We start from the raw sequence: 25267 nt of genomic DNA, 5'->3' as shown, positions 1-25267 counted from the left end.
TCCTTATCTTAATGCAACCCTTCATAATCCTTGATAAATAGAACCTGTGATCTATGGTGCTCATCTAGTGAATTGTCCATATCTTTTATCTTTTCTAACCAAAACAGTAAAGAATATTCTAACTGTAACCCAAGACCCTGTACAAGATTAATGTAATCTAAGTTTTGTATTCTGTGCAAAACCAAGAATACATATTCATGAGTTATGCATTGTACACCAAGGTCTCTTTACTTTGTGTTGCATTTGAAGATTAAGCTCAGAATTAAACCAGTATTCTCATTTTGAGAGGTTGTGCATACAGTTAGAAGCGAAATGGAAACATTCACACTGTAGCATTCAGAGAATTTTTTCAAAGTTTTGGGAGAAAGCATGCTGTTAGTGTATGGAAAGTTTTAACTTGCTGATAGCTGGTGCCGTATCTGACTCTGGGAGTTCTTGATGCCCTTTTAGTAAAATCATTCATATCTTTAAACCCTCCCAAAAAAATTTTGAAGAAGAATCCCGTCACAAGAAGCTCTGTAAACACTTTATGACTGAAATGCCAGGGAAGTTCAGACAGTGGAAAATTCACAAACTGGACTAACGTCTGCAGTGCATCAGTGGGAGTGATGGTGGTTTTGGTAATGTTTGCTACAAACAACATGAGCGATGGGTTCTGAGAGCGAAAATATTGGTATCTGATCTGGTGTTAGTTTTGCACATCAGCAAGGTGTCTGCTCCTGGATTGGCATGGTGAGAAGAAGATAACATTTCAGTATAGACAATGAGTCAAAGAATCCACTACCATTACACCCTGACTTCCTGTGGAATAAGTTTATAATTCAATAACCCTTAACCATTTTTTAGTAATTGGTTTTCTAATAGCTCCCTCTTGTGACAGTCTGGGTGATTACATGTATACATCCTTTTTTTTAATTTCACATTTCCGTTCACTTTTTCAATTCCCCTCCTGAAGCCTTTTGCCAAATTCAAAATCAAATAAACATGGGATAGAAAGTGCAGATCAGGATGAGGCGTGGTTCCCCTGGTCCACCGGGGAAGAATGGTGCCAAGCAGAATTTCTTACCCTCTTCCCACTTCTAAAGTTATAGTTTATTTATTAGTCACAAGTAGGCTTACATTAACACTGCACTGAAGGTACTGTGAAAATCCCCTAGTCATCTCATTCTGGCACCTGTTGGGGTATAGTGAAGGAGAATTTAGCATGGCCAATTCACCTAACCTGCGCATCTTTGGCAGAGGAAACTGGAGCACCCAGAGGAAACCCATGCAGACACGTGACCCATGGATACCACACAGACAGTGACCCAAGCCGGGAATCGAATTCAGGTCTCTGGCACTGTGAGGCAGCTGTGCTAACCACTGTGCCACCATGCTGCCCCATCTGGGGTTATGCCATTTTGATTGAAACTGATCATCCAATTACCTGCCTGAAGCATATGTGAGTCCCAATAGCATGTGCAAATATGGTTACTCTAAGGTTAATTTTGACATCCCAGTAGACGGAGGAGGGCACCGTATTCATTGATTGTTGTGATGGAGTTGCCCAGTAAGTTGTCTTTAAACATCCAGTGGCTGCTCAGAAAAAGAGAAAAGAAGGGTTTATAAACAATTTTTATTGGATCAGGCTGAGCATTAAAACAGACCAGGAGGAAGAACTCCCACAAAGCTTGATTCTCTACTGAACTCCCTCTTTTTTATTTGTTTATGGGACGTGGGCATTGCTGGGTGGCCAGCATTTATTGCCCATCCCTGAAGGCAGTTTAGAGTCAACCACAAAGCTATGGGCCTGGAGTTGCATGTAGGCCAGACCAGGTAAGGATGGCAGATTTCCTTCCCTAAAAGATGTTAGTGAAGCAGATGGGTTTTTGTGACAATCAGCAACGATTCCATGGTCATCTTTGGACTGTTCATTCCAGATTTTTATTGAATTCAAATTTCGCCATCTTCAGTGGTGGGATTTGAACCCTGGATCTCTGGATTTCTAGTTCAACAACAATACCACTACACCACTGCCTCCCCTCCTGATCACATCCCTCTACTCTTTAATTGGACTACAAAAGCTCCATGCTTTGTATCACCTCCTAACAGCTCGCAGAGAGTCCAGAATGAAAATTGACTGGGTTTTGGATTACTTCTCTTGGACTTTCTCCATTGGAAATGGTTGTGCAAAAATCCATCCCATCAACATATTTTTAAAAAGCTGTGTGCATTCTTGATGTGTCTCACCTTGCACATGCTTGCAGTAAAATCTTTTTAGTGCAGTAATCAAAATACCGCATTTAAGACTCAGCATTTATTGACTTTACCAACAGCAGTAATTGGATTTTCCATTTTCAAGGCCAGATATTGGGATTTAGAGAAGGAGCAAATGGCTTCCCATTCTGATTAACCCATCAAACTGAACAACAGTGTTATTAATGATGAGAGGGAAAATTCTTTAAGAATTACAGGTTTTCTAAAAATGTAAGAGGCTAAAAAAAAAAAGAGAGATCTTTGCTGATGTTTTTCTGTTGTGTAATTATGTTTTTCCATTCCTAGCCTCTCCGTCCTCAGGAAACTAGGGGCATGATTCTCGGCTATCATATATTCTATCGGCACAATGGACTTGAAGTGACCGTCCGAGTGTGCAATGTATCAGAGACTCAGTACAGCTGGCGAACACTGTGGGCACCAGACCACATCTTTATTTCTGCATTTAACTCCAAGGGAAACTCTACACCTGCGGTACTCCATATAGGAGAAGCAAGTAATTCCTATTATTTACAGGAGACCTTTCCTTTTTGAGACTTTGTGAAAGAGACAAACTGTTTTTTTTAAAAAATACTGATTCTTCCTGTTACAGGATGGGGGCAGATGTAGATTCTACTCCCACACAATTCTCAGAATAACCTACTTTGAACGGAACGGTGTTGACTGGAGACTGTGCCATCTCACACCAGGGAGGGGGAATGAAAGCAAGAGGCTTTCTTGGGCAGTCTGTAATATTTGTTAGCAAAGAATTGTAAGAGGCTTTGACAAAGATCAGGCCCCTCACCCATTCCGTGTGAGCCAGGTTTGTGGATGAAAATGTAAAAAGCAAAATGGTCAATTTTTTCCTTGATGCCTCCAAGATTGATAAATAATTAGTCAGATAATACAATTATTGTGGCATGATAATTGGCAGCTTTGCTTCACACCTCAGCTATAGACATTTTCAGCCCCACCATTGATTATGAGCCAGTTCTGTAGCTCAACTGTGTGACAACCACATTTCATTCTTAACTTTTTCAACAAATAGCACAACTACTGATAGCGTGGGAAGGCATTTCCTACAGCACAGAATTATACCTTAACAGTCAGCAGAAAGGCTGTAAGCCAACCAGAACTAAATTGTCATACTGATACTTTAGGGTTAGAGTTGAGGTGAGTATTACATTGAATAGAGGCAACTGCTTTGTACCTGGCCTGAGTATTCAGTTCAGTTGGTGCATGATCAAGCCTGACTAAGGAGGAGAGAGTGTCAATTATAAAAGAATTCTTCTTAAGGGGGATCCTGAACTCGGGTATAACATCAGTTTGATACATGTGTAATGAAAGAATATAGATTTCATTGTGAAATATCATTGAACAGATATGATGGCTCCCAGAAACCTTACGGTGGCACCAGCTGGAGACTCTGGGATTTATGTCAAATGGGAACCACCGGACGAAACCAGTGAGCCAGTTCTGGGTTATGTAGTCGACTGGAGAGATGCAGTTGGCAGCAACAACCAGCAGTTTGTTTGGAAAAGAATTCCCAGGGACAATCACTCTTTGTTTATTGGACAAATCTCTTCACCTCAAGAACATGGAGCAGAAAGTAGTAAGTTTACAATAGGCTCTGTCAATGTTGGCTCCATCTCAGAGTGAAGTCTTCCAACTTATGTATTACTTCAAATTACTCATGTTATAAACTGGGTTGGAATTTTTTTTTGCACTATAGTCCAAAAGTAAATGAAGTTCCAGTTTATTCCTTCCAGTAGATTTGTATAAATATGTGTACTTCCAAGATCAATATGGGCAGATAGGATCAAATGTTCAGAGAAAGCAATCAATTCATATACAACTGAAATCATGGAACAGTTATCTGCACAGAGCAAACTTGAATAATGAAGGTGTAAATGTGAATTGTGCAACAATTTTCTGGGTCGGAGAGAAATGTTGTGGCTCATTAACTATATGAGTTAGAGGTCCTAATAGGGTGCATTGTACATGCTGTGTTTTTGGCATGGGTTTGTGCACAATGGTTAATTCATGCTTTCTTTTGTATTCAATTTGCAAAAATAAAGCAAGTTATTTTAACATGACAATTATTTCTATCATCTCATTTAGGAAGCATTAGACCAAGAAGACGTTACAACATATCTGTCACTGCAATGTACCAAAAGGGACCAGGAAGATCTTGTTCAGCACAGGGATATTCAGTAGAAGGAAGTAAGTATTTGGCATGATTTTTTTAAGAAAATCATTTGACAAAATGCTGGCACAGGTTGTTACTTTTCTTTCTTGGTGGTGTTCTGTGAACATTGGTTAGACTCTTAGTTTGTCCAAGAGGTCATTCTGTTCATGTGAACATCACAATGAATCCAATTGTAACCACAGCCAACAATCCCATACTTCCACTTTCCCATAGAAGTCACTGACTAGTGATCATAGATTCCCTATTGGGCAGAAGGAGGCCATTCAGCCCACTGAGTCTGCACCAACTCTGATAGAGCATTTTACCTAGTCCCTAGCCAAGTAACTCCATGTATTTACCCTGCTAGTCCCCCTAGCCTACACATCTTGGGACACAAAGGGACAACTGAGCATGGCCAATCAACCTAACCTGCACATCTTTGCAGTGTGGGAGGAAACCCACACAGACACTGGGAAAACAATGTAAACCCCACATGGACAGTTATCCAAGGCTGGAATTGAACCAGTTTCCTGACACTGTCACAGTGCTAACCACTGTGCTGCCATCAGGAATCCCTATTGTTCTGCTCTGCTTTCCCAGTCATTTCAGATGAGATCAGCTACACCATCACAGATACCGACCAGCCTGAACTACAAGTCAATAATATGTATACCTAGTAAACCATTAAAGAAATTGACCTCCATTTTGCCATTTCACTGCTTTCCCAGTAACGTGCTGCCACACAGAACAGCAAGACCAAGCAGCCCCTGTCAACACTGCCTTTCCCATTTTTTTGGGGGATGCATATCACAAGGTGAAATATGTCTCTCACTCAATTTTTTTTTAAAACAGAACGCCAGCTCAGGACACTGGTTAAAAGCAAATGCGTACATTTCCACAATCTGTGGTGAACTGAACAAATAACCACAATTAAAACATCTATACTCAGAGGCTCTCTAATGGCTGTCAAAAGAATGAGGACAGTATGGGAGAAAAGAGCTTGTGGGTTAACAGCACTGATCCCAGCATGTGGCAAAGAACAGCAAAGCAAATATGAAGAGCTGTAAAAAAAAAATACAAAAAGAAGTTTGCTTTGGATATCAAAATCAGCACCATTTTCCTGACATAATTGTAAAAAAAGAGCTGGTCAGGAGCAATGTGGGCCTCTTGCAAATAGACAGCAGTGATATTGTTAATGAAAATAAGCAACATATTTTGTAATGTTTGTTACGAGCCCCATAGATTCCAATTAAAATCTTTAAAGAAAGGAATCTGCATGACTCCAGAGAAAGAATACCATTGAACAAAGTTTTCCTTTTTAAAACTTTAACTGTAACAAACCAACTAAAATCAACATAATTCAAAGATTATGTAACAGACAAGTGAAATTTCAAATACAATTATAAACTTTACTTGAAATAGTGGAAATTAAAAAAAAATGCTTCACCTTGTTACAAACACTCATAAAACTTCCCACATACTTGTGGCAACGCAAGTGGAGAAGGTAGTCAAGAAGGCAAAAGGCATGCCTGCCTTCATCAGCCGGGGTATTGAGTTTAAAAATTGGCAAGTCATGTTGCAGCTTTGTAGAACCTTAGTTAGGCCACACCTGGAATATAGCGTTTAATTCTGGGTGCCACACTACCGGAAGGATGTGGAGGCTTTGGAGAGGGTACAGAAAAGATTTACCAGGATGTTGCCTGGTATGGAGGGCATTAGCTATGAGGAGAGGTTGGAGAAATTTGTTTTTTTTCCTCCCTGGAACGATGGAGGTTGAGGGGCACCATGGTAGAAGTCTACAAGATTATGAGAGGCGTGGACAGAGTGGATAGTCGGAAGCTTTTTCCCAGGGTGGAAGAGTCAATTACTAGGGGGCACAGGTTTAAGGTACAAGGGGCAAGTTTAAAGGAGATGTACGAGGCAGAGTTTTGTTTTTAAACACAGTAGAGAGTGCCTGGAACACGTTGCTAGTGGAAGTGGATACGGTAGTGATTTTTAAAGGGGCATCTTGACAGATAAATGAATAGGATGGGAATAGAGGGATATGGTCCCCAAAGGGTAGGGGGTTTTAGTTCAGTTGGGCAGCATGGACGGAGAAAGCTTGGAGGGCCAAAGGGCCTGTTCCTGTGCTGTAATTTTCTTTGTTCGTTGTTCCTGTTACAGGTTTGATTATCTAAATGTATTTTCCATGCAGATAGGGAACAGAAAGGTTAGTCGGAGAAAAGCTGGTGAGGCCACCCCTCAGCATTGTTAATACAGTTAGCCTGCACCACAGGTAATTGTAACCCTGAGATCTCCTCATTTCCATCTGCAGGACCCACAACAGGACCCAATATTTCAGTCATTAAATTTGCTGGACAGCAAGTACAAGTGAAATGGGGAGAAATCCCACTTGAAAAACAGCAAGGGTTTATCACCAACTACACCATCTACCTGAAGAAAGGTGCTGATGGGTCTTACCTTGTGCCACGTAAGTACAGTTGTTATATTAACTTTCCTTTACAACAAGACTATAGAAAGCTACCAATCATGATCCAAATCAATTGGTGATACATCAGGTTTATTAAAAAATGTCAGTTTTGGTGACTCTGCAGAAAGAAAAAGCAAGAACCCGGTACATTCTCTGCTTGGAGTGAATTGATTAGTTATTTTCTGTTGGTGAAGAATTAGCTAATTAGGAGGACTGTGAGTAAATGGCAGCAGGAGCTGTCTAACTGGATTCAGCATTCCAAGGCTAGGAAGATAATAAAACATCAGGCAAGATTACCCCTCTTTAGTAACTGCTGCCAAACAGTGGGGTCAATTTTCACTTCTTTGGACCATCAGCCCAATGTGCTTGACCAGAGGCCTATGTTATTTTGAGCACCGGACCTTTCTGGGAAGCTGCTGCCATTGAAGCAGGACTCACCGGCATCTGACAAGTGAGGGCAGGCATGGGCTAAGGGTAGGGGAGAGATAATTGCAAGGGTGCAAGAGTGGGAGGCAGATAAACCAGCAGCAGATGGCAATATTTTTGTGTGACCATGAGTAGTGTTTCCACTGTGGAAATGAAGGTTGGAAGAGATGTACGGTGAGCAGTGGAATGAAGACTGCATGTTTTACACCATCGGCAAACATCAGCATTAACCACATTGTTTCACTTCATGCAAAATGGTCATTTGGGAGGAGTCCCAGAGCTGAACCATTGCCCCAACTCAAGTCCATATCTTCAAGAAACCAAAAGGAGAAAAGTAGCAAACATAAGCAGTTTGTTTACGTAGCTGATGATGCACAAGCCAAGATCTAAAATTAACTTGTTTTCTAACAGAAGGGAACAGAACAGGAAGGAAATCATAGAATGCTCTTTCAGCTGAGTTCTGCTAGCTGTTAGCAAGACTGTTGTTTTGTTACATATTTTGAGACATGTGCACAGGGAGGAAACAATAAAATATTCAATTTGCATGAGAGTGCAAGAAGCACTGTTGATAATTTAATTTTTTTCTCTTTTGTTCAGCTGCAAGCTAATGCTTACAATGTCTGAGAGTTTGCTCTTTGTGTGTCATTTTATTCTCTGCAAACTGCAGTTGCAGGTTCTGTCATTACAACAGTGACCTTCTATTTTTGTTTGTAGCTGCTGCATTTTGTACTTTCCATCTTGTGTTTGTTTCTCCATTGATGCAGTTAGCATGGTTAACACATCATAGAGCTAGGTTTCTGCCAGGTGGTCAAAACCTTTGTGGTGGTTATGTCAGAGACCAAATCCTGTGTTTGTGTCTCAACAAAGTGTTGTTTCAAAGCCCAGGTTTGCTAAACAGAGCAGGTAACAGGACAGATGTAAGATTACATTGTGAGCTGCAACCAAACGTGGCAACTCAGCAAACACATCTGTAATTAAACATTGCAAATTACACCTCTCACATGGTTACAGATGACAGCCATGGGCATATATTCTTGTTTTGTTAGTTTTTCAGTATTTTTATCTGCAATCTCCCCATTTTCTTGACCTATTCCAATTTCCCATAACTCATTTGTTTTGTTCGGTCCTTCCTTTGTTATTGCAATGCCTCATCGAGCTCGTCTTTCATATTGTCAAACTTTCCTACTTTGCTGATAAGCAATTTGCAGTTCATTTCAACCAAAGTAATGTTTATGCCACAGGAGCTAGGAAATAATCATTTCCAACAGGAAAGAATCTAATAACCTCCTACTGATGTTCAACATAATTGCCACCACTGTTCCTCAATTATCAACATTCTAGGAATCAGTATTGACTAGAAACGTACCTCAGTCACAACAGTACTGTGGCTACAAGAGCAAATCAGAGGCTGTGAATTCTGTGACAAGTATTTTAGCTGCTGATTCCCTATAGCACAAGGCACAGACCAGGAATGTGATGGAATTCTCTTCACTTGAGAATGCAGCTCCAACAATACTTATGAAGCTCAACACCACCCAGGACAAAGCAGTCCACTTAATTGGCAGCATCCAGCACCTTCAAAATTCACTCCCTCCATTAACTCGACTGCAGTGTACATCATCCACTAGATACACTACAGCAACTTGTCAAGGCTTCTTTAACAGCATCTTTCAAACCTATGGCTTCCATTACAGAAGAATAAAGGCCATTTAACACTTTCCTCCAAGCTGAATACCATCCTGACTTGGAAATATCATCTTGTTCCTTTACTGTCACTGAGCAAAATTTCTGGAACGCCCTTCCTAACGGCACAGTGGTTACACCTGCACCAAATAGACTGCAATGATTCAAAGCAGTGACCCATCACTGTCTTCTCAATGACACAGTAAGAAGTCTCACAACACCAGGTTAAAATCCAACAGGTTTATTTGGTAGCGCGAGTTTTCGAAGCACTGCTCCTTCATCAGGTGAGTGAAGAGTTGGGGTCATTATCTTGTAAATTGAGTTTGTGCCTATATGTCTCCTGTTTGTGAACCCAACTCTTCACTCACCTCATGAAGGAGCAGTGCTCCGAAAGCTTGTGTTATCAAATAAATCTGTTGGACTTTAACCTGGTGTTGAGAGACTTCTTACTGTGCCTACCCCAGTACAAAGCAGGTATCTTCACATCATGGCTTCTCAAAGATAATTAGACATAAACAATAAATGCTAGACTCTCCAGAGGTGCTGACATCACACAAAAAAAATTAAGAAAACTTGCTCTGTCAATTTGAAGCATTCAGTGTCTTTTATTTTCCATCTTCAACACCATTTTCTCTTCCACTCAAAAGGCCTTTGTTTATCTTTCACTTTTCATTTGAGGAAGGGTACAATTCAGAAACAATGGCCTAATTGTTAAGCTTTGACAATGGGTCATCTGAACTCAAAACATTCCCTTCTTCTAAAGATGCTTCTTCAGTACCTTACCTTGGGACTTCTACGTCACACAATACTGGGCTCTTCCTGGCCATCACAACACCTGGGACCCAACACTGACCAGTACTAAAAGTTTTAGCATAGACTAAAATCATCCACTTTGAATGTTCTCCCAGGTCTTGATGAATCATGATTTTATTTTGGCACACAGCTTTGTCTCCACCCTCCCTGCCACATTTGGAAACACCAGATTCGAATATGCCTATCTATCAGCAACTCGGAGGCAGGAGTTATTCGGTGGTCATGAAGGGTGTGTCATTTAATTGGTAATAGCAAAACATGTTAATTTGGTCAGCTCGGATGCTGGTGGTTCATTCTTCATGGCTGCTTTAAAAGTTTGCACAGTCCCCTCCACCAATTCATTTGAGGGGTGATACAGTTACAAGATATATATGTTTAATACCATTTGACAACATGAAATGCTGAAACTCCTTGCTGGTAAATGCTGTCATAGAATTCTATAGTGCAGAAGAAGGCCATTCAGCCAATTGAGTCTGCACTGATCACAATCCCACCCAGGTCCTATCCCCTTAACCCCATGCATTTATCCTAGCTATTCCCCCAATACTAAGGGGCAATTTAGCATGGCCAATCCACCTAACTTGTACATCTTTGGACCGTGGGAGGAAACCAGAGCACCCAGAGAAAACCCATGCAGACACAGGGAGAATGTGCAAACTCCACACAGACAGTGACCCAAGCCAGGAATCAAACCTGGGTCCCTGGCACTGTGAGGTAGCAGTGCTAACCGCAGTGCCTCTGATCTCCACACCCTCCATTGTCTAAAACCAGTGCCTGCAAACCATGGGTGGTGAGGGTTTGCCTTCACTTTTCCTGTTTCAAAAGAGGTCTTGGACTTCACTTCATAGATGTCTAGCCATTCTGAATGTGCATTCACAAAATGCTTTCTATATCTGATCTAACCTGGACCATCACACACTGTTAGGAGCAACATTTTAATCTTGGACATCTCAGGGGATGGGGGGAGGACACTGTGTAGTTCCTCCAATAATAACTTCCTTACATGCATGGGAATGACCACCCTTGCTCCCCACAGAAGGGTGCCATCTTCGCAATTCAATTTGTCCTTCCTTGTTTGAAAAGGTGTTGCTTGTTCAGATATTCTATCTGAATGCCAGCTGTGAAGAACCATATGCTCAACTCTGGTCAAAATTAGATCTTTGAGTCTATTATTTGATCTGTTGCAATGACACAATTAGTGTGTTGAGGAAATTCAAGGCAAAGATCATTTCATGTGGCATTGACAGTTGACATACCTTCTGGGAGACAGCTCATGGTGTCTGCATTTGACATATGGTGTCCCCAGTCTGAGGTATATTCATAAGTGACCAATAATAATGCCCAATGCGGTATCCTTGCAGATGCTATTGGAGGGATGGCTTTATTTTCTTTAAGAAGGCCTAGCAGGGGTTTATAAATCAGTAATTATGGTGAAGTACCAACATAAATATATTGTTGGAATTTCTTTATCCCAAAGATGATGGCCAACCCCTCTTTCTCGAATTGAGTGTACTTTTTCTGCATCATTTAGGGTCCTTGAACCATAGCCAATGAGTCTTTCTATCCAGTCCTTCCTTGCTTCCTTTTATATGATAAGGCAGCTCCAATTCTGTAGAGACTCAGCACACATGAGAGAGTGATTTATTTTGAAGGGTTGAAAAAGCAGGATGACTGCAGGGCTTGTTTCACTTGACTAAAGCTTGCATTTAGATATGTCTTCCAGTGCCATCTCTGATGTATTTTTAAAAATGCATGTAGAGATGCCAATATCACAGACAAGTTTGGAATAAATCTACCATAATAATTTACCATTCCAAGAAAAGTTTTTAACTCTGAGACATTGTTTGGGGCTGGTGCTTCTTTAATGACACTAATTTTATCTTCCATTGGGTGCAATCCTTATGCATCTACATTAAACCCACTTTGTTTACCTTAAAAGTGCAGTTCTCTCTCTTTAAACTTATTCCAGCTCCCTGGAACCTCTATGAAACTTCCTCTGGATTGATTAAGGGCTCCTGTTCTATGGCTCCCTAATTAGGGCATCATCCAAGTCAATGTCATAATAGGCTCTCTATTGTGTGTTGAAAATGTACATCAGCTGCCTGGTTGCAACTTTTTTTACACTCAGGGGCTGGACTCCTCCCTGTTGGTATTGATAAATTTGTTCTCTCTATACTGTGACAGAGCTCCTGTGTCTCCCTCCATTTTGAATGGACGACTGTTAATCAGCATGATTATGACAGGAGCCACTTTGCCCACCTTAACATTATTCAAACTGTATACATCTGATCCTTCTTCAGATTGACTCTCTACGCTGAGCACTGGAGCTGGGATTTTTTTTCTAGCACCGGGCAGGTCCTGTTTAGTGTTGCACTTACTTCTTATATGCTCCTTCCTGCCACAGGTAAAATGCATGGCTTCCCTAAACCTACACTTCTCCCTGCAGTGGGCTCCCACACAATCTTCACAGTTCTTAGTTTGTAGACAGACTCCCCTATACATCTGCACTTTCTCTGGTTCTGGACTTTTTTGTTTGTTAAATTTTGCACCAACATCCCTGGTGCTACTGCCATTAGCAGTTTCTCTCCAAACTTTGTGGGCCTCACCAGCTTGCATGCTTTGGATTTCCAATGAGCCCTCTTCTGCACTTTCCATAGGAAGGGCAATTACTAAAGCGTTCTTTAGGGTTATTTCTGCTTCTGCCAACAGTTTCTTCTATATGGCAATATTATTCATCCCATACACTAGTCCGATCTCTCAACATCTCATTAGGGGCAGATCCAAATTCACAATGTCCAGCCATTTGCCTCAACCTCACTACAAAAGCTGGTTTTGCCATCAAGTTAAAATTGTATCTCTGCATAGTCACCAAGGGTTTCAGGTGATAACACCCCTTTACTACTTATTTGAGTTCTTCAAAGGTTTTAGTGTTGGGGCATCCGGAGAAGTCAAGCTCCTTAACAGCTTATAGCTTTGGGCACCACAGGCTGTTAACAGAATTACCCTCTGCTTCTTCTCCTGCCTCCCGCCCCCACCAATTTCAGTTACTGGCCATCCAGTGGAGTCCAGTTTCTCTAGCCTCACAGCTGCGACCTTTTATTGGTCAAAATTTGGAAAAAAAACTCTTCAAAAGGCACCCCCATCTTGAGGTGCTCTTTTGTTCTCCCTGCTATATTGGAAGCTCCCATATCTAACACTGGCCAGAATCTGTAGCTGTGTTCCAATGGCCACAGCAGATATGGGAAGGTCTCTGACCTGCCACCAGGACACCATCTCCATCCCTTGGCCATGTTTAGGTCTCAGTCAGCTTCTGCTGATTGAAGAGCCTATTAGATCATTGGTCTTTATAGGCTACTGACCACAAGTAGGCTGGGGTACCTCCACCCCTGTTCCTCCTGGAATAAAAATAGCCTGAAGGCAAGCCCCTGGCAGGAGACCAATGCTGTGGAGGGTGGTGGGAAATTGTGGACCTGTCTGTCCCTAATCCTGGGGTTGCTGATATGTGACTGACAGAGGGCCTCCTATTGGTCTTCCAGTCTCGGGAATCGTTTGTTGGGTGATGATCTCTCTGGGCACTAACTGGCCTGCTCATTTCAGGCATGAGGAACTCATGCAGTGGGGAGTTGAGATTTGATGTTGGGATCTGAACCCCAGAATAAAAATTCAGCATAACCCCATTCCCTGCTCTGTAGATGATGCTTAACCATTGGGTGTTTCCAGCATTTTGAATTGTTACTCTTATTCTGCATTAGTTTTATTCATGAATTGAATTAACACCTTTGTTCATTTCCAATGTTGCTTCTTAAAAGCTTTTGATTTCATTAGGGTTAACAGTTTTGTGAATTCTTAAGTGGCAGTACAATAAGTAGAAGCAGTCATTTATATGGTTTATATCTGGCTTTAAACAATTCAATAATATTAAGAGAATGTAAAGTTTGACAGGATTAGGTGATAAAAAAAATATAAAATACAACTGTTTATCACAGCAAATGGTGGAAATGGCAGCAACACCTGTAGTCTGCAGCCCCTGCAGTCTGCCTTGCAGGGAGCTCAGAGCAGTACTGTTCATAAAACCATAGAATGTAACTGCACAAGATAGCGACCATTTGACCCATCATAGCTGTACCAGCTCTTTGAATTTAATTAGTCCCATTCCCAGTGCTTCTTCCCCATTGCCCAACAGATGTTTCCTGTTCAGAAATTATGACTGGATTTGCTTCCAACACCATTTCAGGCAGTCCATTCCCGACCATAACAGCTCGTTGCATAAAACATACCTCCTCATCTTGTCTCCGACTTTGACAATTATCTTCAATCTGTATTGTCTTGTTACTGCCCCTTTTGTCACAAGAACTGTTTCTACTTTCCTTGCTGCATTGTGCTTTGATTCTTATGAGCATTGCTGTTCTCTAACCCACTTTTTGTTTACCTTCATGATTATGAATATCTCTATTAAATTTCCTGTTAATCCTCGATGTCAGGCTTGTCTGACATTTTTGCATGAGGGAGAGGGCTACACTTCAGAATGTTTCACATTCAATGGGCCAATGAGCAAATTTCAGAAACATGAAGTTTTGCACAATAATAAACATGAATACCAAAAGATAATCTGAGGTATGAAAAGAAATGGCTGGCTAAGCAAAATAAAACAATGAATAATAAATGAAGCTGGGTGTTAGAGTGTGATATGGTGAGAGTGCATGTTTCTAGCTCTCTCCCAGGTTCAGAGTGCTCACTCAGTCACCCTCACTCACTGTGAGAATGCATAATGGTGTGTGTAGGTGAGGGTGAGGGAGAACATTGATACTGGGAGTGCGTCAGACTTACAGTCACATTCTGCCTCAGACCCTCCACCCAAACCATACTGTCACCACCTTCAAACACTACATTCTCTCACTTCCCACCTCCCCGCTTCACACTCCGTGTCCCCTCCCACTCATACCCTCTCTTGCCTTAGCAAAGTGACAGAAGGGGTCATCAATAGTGCAATCAAGCGGCACTTCCTTAGCGATAATCCAGCGACAGCAACATATTTCCAAATCAGGATGGTGAATGAGATGGACGGAAACCTCCAAGTGGTGGTGTTCCCAGGCATCTGCTGACCTTGTCTTTCCAGATGGTAGTGGTCTTGGGTTTGGAAGGTGCTGCCAAAGGAACGTTAGTGAGTTAGAATAGAATAAAATCCCTACAGTGCAGATGGAGGTCATTCAGCCCATCGAGCCTGCACTGACAACAATTCCACCAAGACCCTATCCCTGTAACCCTATGTATTTACCCTGCTAGTGCCTCTGACACTAAGGAGCAATTTTGGGTTCTGCCAAGACACTCAGTTTGGGTTCTACCAAGATCACTCAGCTTCTGAACCTCATTACAGCCTTGGTTCAAACATGGACAAAAGAGCCAGGGTAAAAACATAACGTAACATAACATTATGTAATTTAACGTTTATTTATTAGTAAATAGTTTATTACAAGTAAGGCTTACATTAACACTACAATGGAGTTACTATGAAATTCCCCTCATCGCCACACTCTGGCATCTGTTCAGGTCAATGCACCTAACTAGCACATCTTTCAAACTGCGGGAGGAAACTGGAATACCAGAGGGAAACCCATGCAGACACAGGGAGAACATGCAAACTCCACACAAACATTGACCCAAGCCAGGAATTGAACCTGGGCCCCTTGACATCAAGGCTATATTTGACTGAGTATGGCATCAAGGAGTTCTAGCAAAACTGGAGTCAACAGGAACAGTGGCACAGTGACTAACACGGCTGCCTCACAATGCCAGGGATCCAGTTTCAATTCCAGCCTTGGATGACTGTCTGTGTGGAGTTTGCACATTTTCCCCATGTCTGCATGGATTTCCTCTGGGTGCTTCAGTTTCTTCCCACATTCCAAACATGTGCAATGCAAAATTGCTCCTTCGTGTCAGAGGCACTAGCAGGGTAAGTACATAGGGTTACAGGGATAGGGTCTTGGTGGGATTGTTGTCAGTGCAGGCTCAATGGGCTGAATGACCTCCATCTGCACTGTAGGGATTTTATTCTATTCTAACTCACTAATGTTCCTTTGGCAGCACCTTCCAAACTCAAGACCACCACCATCGAGAAAGACAAGGTCAGCAGATGCCTGGGAACACCACCACTTGGAGGTTCCCCTCCACCTCACTCACCATCCTGATTTGGAAATATGTTGCCATTTCTTCACTGTTGCTGGATCAAAATCTTGGATTTCCCTCCCTAACAGCACTGTAGGTGTACTTACAACTCAAGGACTGCAATGAGGCAGCTCACTACCACCTTCTAAAGAGCAATTAAGGATAGATAATAAATGCTGGCCTAGAAAGCGAGACCCACATCCTGTAAACGAATGAAGAATGATACTCTCTCACCCCTTTCACACACACTCACCCTCTGGCACTCCCTCTCTCTCTCCCCCTTTGTACACCCTCACTCTCTCCCCTCTCATACTCTCTCACTTTCTCTCTGTCTCCTCGCACTCTCTCCCCTCACAGTCTCTCAACCCCTTCACATCCCCCATTCATTCCCCTTGCACCCTTTCTCATCCTTTCTCTCACTCCCCTTGCACAATCTGTCTCCTCTTCACACTCTTTATTGCTCTCACTATCTTTGCCACCCTCACACACTCTCTCAGATGCCAGAGGGCATCGCTCCTGCTGCGGCATGCCTGTGTTCCCACTCCAGGCACCTGGCCCCCACTCTGAATGCCTGGGTGCTGTACCCTGGCATCTCAGCTCCCTGTACCCAGGCACCTTTGCTCCCTGGGCCTCACACCCTCACACTCAGCTCCCTAGACCCTGCTGCTTGGCTTCCCAACCCTCAGTTCCTCAGCCCATACTCATCGCTGCTGGTGTTTGCTGCGCCTCCAATCATTAATTGGTTTTCTGCCACATTTGCTCCTGTTAGGTTCACTAGTGAACTACTTAGCAATAAACTTGGGAATGAAATGGTCTGTGATTGGCAGGCCAGCATTTTGAAATCTGGTTTTGAGGGCTGCATGTTGAACATATATACTCTGTGTCCTAGGGAACATGGTCCCAGAGCTTGAGAAAGGTTGTCTAACTACTTAATGGTCTATGCCTCTATTGGTTCAAGCGATAGGCAGAGTAATAAGGGGCTGACAAGGTGGAAATAAGAGCAGAACAGCACAACTGTGAGGCTTCTCATTGCAATTTAGGTGGGCTGAAGAAGCAGTTATATAATTGGGGGGTGGGGAGATTCTTAGTGGTAGAAAAACAGTTGTTGGAGGTTGAGGAGAAGCCCAGCTTCAGCAGCTGTTGAGGTGCTGACGTTTGATTCATATCAGCTATCTGCAAGGTGGGGGTGGGGAAGGAAATAGCATCATAGTGAACACAGGCTTTATCAGTGAGTATAAACTACCAGCAGCATTCTCCAAAAGGAACTGAAGGTACAAAACTCTTTTTTAAATCCAGGAACCCCAAACTGCAAAGTTGAATGCTAGTGTCAATGCCGTGTCAGCCTGGATTCTTGAAACTGGCGGTTGATCCATATCTAACCTGAAATAATTCCTCCGTGGCTGATGTTCCTTCACCAGAATCCCTTTACTTACAAACTCAGTGCATTCCAGTCCTTCACCATTCTCTGTATAAAAAGCTTCCCCCGCACATCTCCATTAAAAATCTTTCTGCCCTTACCTTGAACTTGTACCCCCTTGTAATTGCCCTAGGAAAATGTTTCCAACTGGTCACCTTTATAAACTTCTATCAGGTCGCCCTCAGCCTTTGTCTTTCCAGGGAGAACAGTCCCAGTTTGTTCAATCTCTTTTCATATCTAATATCCTCCATACCAGGCAACATCCTGGTAAATCTTTTCTGAATTCCCCACAAAGCATCCACATTTTTCTGGTAGTGCGGTGACCAGAATTGGACACAGTATTCCAATATGGCCTAACCAATGTTTTATACAGCTAACATAATTGGCCAACTTTTATACTTGATGCCCCAGCTGATGAAGGCAAGCATACCATATGTTTTCTTCACCTCCTTTTCCAACGATGCTGCTACTTTTAAGGATTTATGGACTATACTCTCAGATCTATGTGTGTTTATGCTTCTGATGGCTCTGCCATGTATTTTATAACTCCCATCTGAATTCACCTCCAAATGTATCACCTCGCATTTGTCTGGATTAAATTCCATCTGCCATTTCTCCAAAATTTTCCAGCCTATCAATATCCTGCTGTATTCTCTGACAATCTTCATTGCTATCCACAACTCCAATTTAGTAACATCTGTAAACTTGCTAATCAGACCAGCTACATTTTCTTTCAAGTCATATATATATACATTGCAAACAACAGAGGTCTCAGTAGTAATCCCTGCAGAACACCACTAGTTACAGACCTCCATTCAGAAAAATACCCTTCCATCGCTACCTTCTATCTTCAATGGCCAAGCCAGTTCTGAATGCATCTCGCTAGTTCAGCCTCGATACTGTGAAATTTAATCTTTTGCACCAGCCTGCCACAAGGGACCTTGTCAAATGCTTTACTAAAGTCCATGTAGACAACACCCATGACCCTTCCTTCAATCTTTTTTTGTCATCCCACAAAAAAACCTCAGTCAAGTTAGTGAGACATGACTTCCCTCGCACAAAACCGTGCTGTCTGTCACTAATAAAACCATCCAGTTCCAAATTGAAGATATCCTATCCCTAAGAATCTTCTCCAACAATTTCACTATCACTGACGTCAAGCTCACTAGCCTGTCATTACCCTGGGTTATCCTTGCTAACCTTCTTAAATAACAGGTCAACTTTGGCTGTCCTCCAATCCACTGGGACCTCACCTGTGGCTAACAAGGAGACAAAGATTTCTGTTAGAGGGCCAGCAATTTCCTCTTTCGTCTCCCTCAGTAATGAGATAGATGCCACCTGGCCCTGGGGATTTGTCTATCATAACGCTTTTTAATACACCTAACATTTCCTCCCTTGTAATAATGACTTGCTCTAGAGGGTTTACATATCCCTCCAAGACACCATCAATCAACATGTCCCTCTCCTTTATGAATACCAATGCAAGGTACTCATTAAAGATCTCACCCACTTCCTTTGGTTCTATGTATAATTTCCCTCTTTTGTCCTTAAGTGGACCAACTCTTTCTATAACTACTTGCCTTTTCCTAATATATGTAGAAAATGCCTTGTGATTCTCCTTAAGCCTACCTGCCAAGGACATTTCATGACCTCTTTTTGCCCTCCTAATTCCTTGTTTGAGTTCTTTTCTACTTTCCCTGTATTCTTCAAGTGCTTCATCTATTTTTGGTTGCCTAGGCCTCATGTGTACATCCTTTTTCTTTTTGACGAATCCTGCCTTTCCTGTCCTTCCTTTTCACAGGCACATGCCCATCCTGCACTGCAATCAACTACTCCTTAAAAAAACTCCCACATGCCCGATGTGGATTTACCCTCAAAATGGTCTTTCCCAAACAATAGCCTCCAAATCCTGCCTAATCCAGTTGTAGTTAGCCTTCCTCCAATTTAGCACCTTAACCTTTGGACAACACTTGTCCTTTTCCAGGAGTATCTGAAAACGTATGGAATTGTGGTCACTGTTCACCAGATGTTCCCCCACTGCAGTTTGGTGACGTGGCCAGGCTCATTCCCTAGTATCAGGTCCCGTATAGCCCCCTCTCTAATCAGACTATCTACATATTGTTCCAAAAAACCTTCCTGGACACATTTAACAAATTCCTCATCATCTGGACCGCTGGCCCTAAGGGATTTCTAGAAAACATGAGGAAAACTAAAGTCTCCCACTACAACAACTCTTATTTCTACATCTTCCAGAATCTGCTTACATATCTATTCTTTAACTTTCCATGGGCCGTTGGGAAATCTGTAGTACACCCCCATCATAGTGACTGCCCCCTTCCTGTCTCTGAGCTGGACTATGATTTCTTCATGCTCCTTGACAGTGGCAACAGGCACTATGGCAGATGTGCCAGTGCATCAAGGAAATCAATAGACATGCCCATCAGCCTTTGCCTGTTCCCCACCTCATTGAAGTCCTCACCTGAGTAGTCTACAGGAGACCCCATCTGCAACTTCACCTTCTGGGGCGCTAACATATGCACTAGTCATTTCCTGTGTCCATGCTCAGCCCATCTGTGCACAGGAACTCATCACCTTTTGATCCCATCAAAATCCTACCCTCTACAGTGAGCATCTGAGTTGGTAATTGTGAGCATCAGATCTTCGTCATCAGATGTGCCCTTTCTTGCACCCTTAGTAGTGAGATTTTGGATATCTGTAATCTAAAAGGAAAAGGTAGGGGCAAAGGATGGTTGAGTTTGGATGGAAAGCTGGAGTTCCATGTTCTCATCATATGTATCTTGCACCATGCTAGAAAGCTGAGTGAGGGTGAAGTGGGATTTAAGAAGGTGCAGAGGGCTGGAAAATGCCATCATTCTGAGTGTTCTCAGTGACACCGGTTGCAGTGACACTGCTGCATCAATTATTCACAGCACCAATTCCTCCGAGGCCCAGGAGATGCAGGCCTGCATGCCCATCATTGGCTCTCTGCTGTTGTCTCCTGTTCCCTGCCATCTTATTTTTTTAAATTTATGGGATGTGGGTGTTGGTGGCTAGGCCAGCATTTATAGCCCATCCATAATTGCCCTTGAAAAGATGGTGGTGAGCTGCCCCTCTTGAACCGCTGTAGTCCCCAAGGAGTAGGTACACCATAGTGCTGTTAGGGAAGGAAGTCCAGGAACAGCAATATGTTTCCAACTTGGAGAAGAGCTTTCAGCAGGTGGTATCCCCAGGTATCAGCTGCCCCTGTCTGGCAAGGGAGAGGGAAGATATATACTGCAATGTGTTTCAATAATGTGTTTGTCACTGCTGACAGGCTGAAAAGGTGCTGGAGCTGCAAAATATGGGTATAAGGTTGCAGCATTGGTAAGTTTGAGAGTTGTTAAGCAGCACATCTGAATATCAGACACACATACTGATTGTTAGAGATTGCTGATGGGTGAGCAATAGGGTGTGATGCATTGAGCACTGGTTGGGGTTGGTGTGTGTGTTGCTGATGTGTTATTGTTCACCCATGTTGAACAATAACATGCAGGCAGAGTCCAAGTTGCTCTGGCTGCATGCATTTTTGCATGCATGTTGTAATCTAGGGCTATGGATAGTGATGGTAGGTTTCCCACTTTCTTTCCATCATAAAATCTTTCCCACTCTTACTGCCTGACATTCGTGTGTATTGGAAGGATTTGCAGCTTAATATTTATTCTGTTTGGCCATGTTATGAATGCACATTCATTGACCATCAAGTCCTGGGTGGGATTCAAACCTGGAGTTTCTGTCTCAGAGGTAGGGACGCTATCCACTGCACCGTAAGACCTCCTGTTGGATGGGTAGGCCAAGGCATCTAAAGATGTTCTTTCCACTGACCTCGATATCATTGAGCTTTTTCTGAGACTGCAGTCAGGTCCACAGGGCTACACTTCTTGAATTGACATTTGTGACTGCCTGTTCACACTCCATTCACATTCAAAGGTCTTTGGGCTCCCTGTGGATATGTGATCTCTCTCCTACTTTCCACCTCCGGGAGCGCTCTCTCTGGTCTGTTGCTTTGCTGGTACTTTGACTCCATTGCTGATAGTTCCAGCAGCTGTTGCAACTTGAATGCACCACTTCTTTGAGAGGTGCAGGCTAGCTGTAACTTCTGCCCACCATGCAAGCACCTGAATCCCCCAGTCAACAGGATGTTTAACATTGGGCTGCATAACAGAATGATGATGGTGAATGAGCAGAAAGAAAGCTCTGCACCCACAGCTCTCTGTGGCAAGAGGTTTCAAAGACTCAACCTGCTGAGAGAAGAAATTCTTCTTCATCTTAATCTTTTGACATCCCTTTATGCTTTCTGATCCTAGACTTTCCCCATGAGCGAAAATATCCTATTAGCATTTACCCTGTCAAGCCCCTTAAGAATCCTATATGTTTCATTAAGATCACCTCTAATTCTTTTAAATTCCAATGAGTAGAGTCCCAGCTTGTTTAACTTTTCCTCAAAACAAACCCTCCATACCAGGGATCGTCCCAGTAAACCTTCTCCGAACTGCCTCCAATGAAATAATATCTTTGCTTAAATAAGGGGACCAAAACTGCTCACAGTATTCCAGATGTGTTCTCACCAGTACCTTGTACAGCTGCAGGCGGATTTCCTTACTAACCTGCAAGTCTTTCAGACTAAGGGAGGAAATCAGAGCACCCGGAGGAAACCCAACGGACACGGGGAGAAAGTGCAGAATCCGCACAGACTGTGATCCAAGCTGGGAATCAAACCCGGGTCCCTGGTGCTGTAAAGCAGCAATGCTAATCACTGTGCCACCGTGCCAACACAGAGATGAAGAAAATATAAAGGGATAAACAGGGCTTTTACAAGTTGTCAACTGTAACTAGTGGATTGCTACAATGACCAGAAACCTCAGCTATTTTCAATTTATATTAGTAACTCATAAGGGGCCGAGAGTAATGCATTTAAATTTGCTGATGACACAAAGGTAAGGGTGCAGGCTGTAGGAAGAACACAAAGAGGCTGCAAAGAGATGTGGACAGGTTAAGTGAGTGAGCAGCAAGGTGGCAGATGGAGTATAATGTGAGGTTATTCATTTTGGTAATAAAAATAGAAAAGCAGAATTTTTTTGAACAGCATGGAATGTTTCAAAATTCAAATAGACTTGGATATACTCAGAAGAAACATAGAAAGTGAGCACGCAAGGAGTTCTTGAGGAAGGAATTGAAGCTGGGAATCCTGAAGTGAGTAATCCACCTCTTGATTCCCCAAAGCCTGTCCACCATCTACAAGTTAGGAGTGTAATGGAAAACCCCACCCCCCCTTCCCCTAGCTGGCACTGCCCCATGGAGACTGCCTGGCCCTTCCCCTGATCACCCAGGGTGCTTAATAGACTCAGATCCCCCGGGAAAACCATCATGTTTGGTCTCCACTGGTGGAGACCATCCGTGATTCTTGATGGGGAGAAATTTGACTGGTGAGATGGTTAAGGCAAGAGAGCTGGAACAACAGCATCCAGGACTCATTAATAACATGTCATTAATATTTAAATTGGCTTTGCACTCTTTCTGGGTGCAAAGACAATTTTACCAGCAAAACAGGGTCGGTCCGATCAGGGGAGGCATGAATTGGGCAAGTTTCTCATTTTTCGTCTCCCGCCCAATCTTACCACCCCACCTCACCGAAAGTCAGGCATTCAGTATTACTCTGATGTTTCAATAGATTTGGAACTTCAACGGTATAAACGTCATCAGAGTTAATTGGAAGAAATGAATATAGAATTATATTTTGTATTGATCAATTAACAGATTTATTTTTATTTTGTTAGGTTATGTCACAAATGCCAATGTCAGGACTTACTGGCTAACCCTTGACATTGACACTGTTTACATTGTTCATATGACCGCCACCACAGCCGCAGGAGAAGGGGCAAAAGGAGCAGAGACAACCATCAAGCGAGGTACGTGACTCATTCTGTAACTTTTAATCTCAAAGAACTGGTGTGAGAGAAGTTTATTTTCTCAACCTGGATCCAGTTGTCCACTTTTCTTATGCATGCCCTTTGGATGCCTGCATTTAACCCCCCCACCAACACCCCAACCACCTGTCAAACCAAACCCCCCAATTCCCAAGAACCCCCCACCCCAACCTCCCACCAAGCCACAAGCACCCAAAGCCTTACCTAACCACAACAACCCTCCAAACTCTGGTCCTGAGCCCTCCTGCTTGATTGGACAGATGGATGGATAACGGACACTTGCACGCACACAATGGGACATCACATCCATGGACTTTCCAAGTCCCTGCCCTCTCCCGGACTCCCCAATATCAGGTTTCCTATTATTTCAGTGATACCTGTCACTAACTGCAGTCTGATGATGCATCCATAAAGACAAAGACCTCCACCCTCCAAGACCAAAACCTCAACCTGATCTGAGTCTTCATGCTAATATAATAGAGTTGCTGGTAAATGCTGTTTTGTTTGAAGTCTTTCATACTTGATCTCCAATTTTGATCTGCTGCTAGTAATAGATAAGTGATCCTGATAGCTGGGCGTGTGTTATACCTGCCTTGGAACTCCATTGCTGACCCACTGGAGGTTTGGGGAAAGGGCCTTTTGGGAAAGTCTGCGGTAGCCCCACTGAAAACACTGTTTCTGCTAATGATCTTGAGTGCGGGGTTACAAGCAAATGGGGGTTAGAAACTTGCACTAGAACCTCATCAATCGGGCCTGTATTCGTTGAACCTATCCTTTACCAGGAATGAAAGATAGGAGGGAATTTCCAATGATACCTTCAATATGATCTGTCTACAAAATATATGTCGTACTAGGAGGAGGGATGATTGTAACTGTCAATCCCTCAGCACAAGGCAAAACGCCACTGACATAGTAGATTGCAACAGCAAATTTAAAAAAAGGAACAAAGATGTTGATGCAAAATTACTTTTACAGCATCTAAATTGTATAAGCAGCCTCACTAACTTTACTAGTAGCGCCTAACAATCCTAGTCAGCACTTTTAAATATTGAGATCCAGCATAAATAAGGTGGAACTATTGGAATTTGGACCTTAAGAATTTGTCATGGCATTACTGCCTCATCAGTATTTGCCCACTCCAAAATGAGTTATCCATCAGAGCACAGGAATGAAGTGCTCTCTCTATAACCCAAAGTTTTGAAATTGTAATAATACAGATAATATCCAAGCAGGCAGGATGAAATTCTAAGTTGTGATGAGTAAAGAAAATGAAAATACTGGGGAATCAAAAATAAATCAATAAATACAAACAGCAAAGGAAATGTACAATGAGTCGATAAACAGCTGAAAGAGAGCAGTTGTAGCTCTAAAGAACACTCTCACTCAGTATGTTCAGCTGTTTTTATCTTTTAGAAATAATAAAGAAACTGCTGGAAATACTTAGCAGGTCTGGCTGCACTTGTGGAGAGAGAAATAAAGTTAAAGTTCTGAGTCTTCCTTATAAGACTCATCTATAACTCTACCACTATGACTCTAAGATGTTTACAGCATGGAAAAAGGCCCTTCGGCCCAACTTGTCCATGCCACCCCTTTTTTCTTAGCCACTAAGCTAGTCCCAATTGCCCATGTTTGGCCTATATCCCTCTGTTCCCATCTTACCATGTAACTGTCAAATGCTGTTAAAAAGACAAAATTGTACCTGTCTCTACTACTACCTCTGGCAGCTTGTTCCACCATCCTCTGTGTGAAAAAAAATTACCCCTCTGGACTCTTTTGTATCTTTCCCCTCTCACCTTAAACCTATGCCCTCTGGTTTTAGACTCCCCTAACTTTGGGAAAATATATTGACTATCTTGTCAATCTATGCCTCTTATTATTTTATAGACCTCTATAAGATTACCCCTTAGCCTCTG

General features: G+C 42.6%; 1 protein-coding gene across 1 annotated transcript; it reads left to right on the top strand.

Annotated features, from left to right (window-relative positions):
- Positions 1-2547: 2547 nt before the first annotated feature.
- On the top strand, positions 2548-25261 carry LOC145348275 (interleukin-12 receptor subunit beta-2-like). Its single transcript, XM_080196473.1, has 6 exons — positions 2548-2749; positions 3614-3844; positions 4354-4455; positions 6735-6890; positions 23205-23336; positions 25239-25261. The coding sequence occupies exons 1-6, from the start codon at positions 2569-2571 to the stop codon at positions 25259-25261; spliced, it is 825 nt and encodes a 274-aa protein (XP_080052599.1). The 5' UTR covers positions 2548-2568.
- The last annotated feature ends 6 nt before the right edge of the window (positions 25262-25267 follow it).

Source organism: Carcharhinus amblyrhynchos, chromosome 9 (genome assembly GCF_965287045.1).
Source record: "Carcharhinus amblyrhynchos chromosome 9, sCarAmb.v2.hapA, whole genome shotgun sequence".
NCBI lineage: Eukaryota > Metazoa > Chordata > Chondrichthyes > Carcharhiniformes > Carcharhinidae > Carcharhinus > Carcharhinus amblyrhynchos.
The sequence above is the reverse complement of the archived record's forward strand: the minus strand, read 5'-3'. Positions and strand labels throughout refer to the sequence as shown.

Coding starts and splice junctions, on each gene's coding strand:
- LOC145348275 (XM_080196473.1), top strand. CDS start 2,569: ATGATTCTCGGCTATCATATATTCTATCGGCACAATGGACTTGAAGTG. Junction 4,456..6,734: donor GGGATATTCAGTAGAAGGAA/GTAAGTATTTGG, acceptor TTCCATCTGCAG/GACCCACAACAGGACCCAAT. Junction 6,891..23,204: donor TGGGTCTTACCTTGTGCCAC/GTAAGTACAGTT, acceptor TTATTTTGTTAG/GTTATGTCACAAATGCCAAT.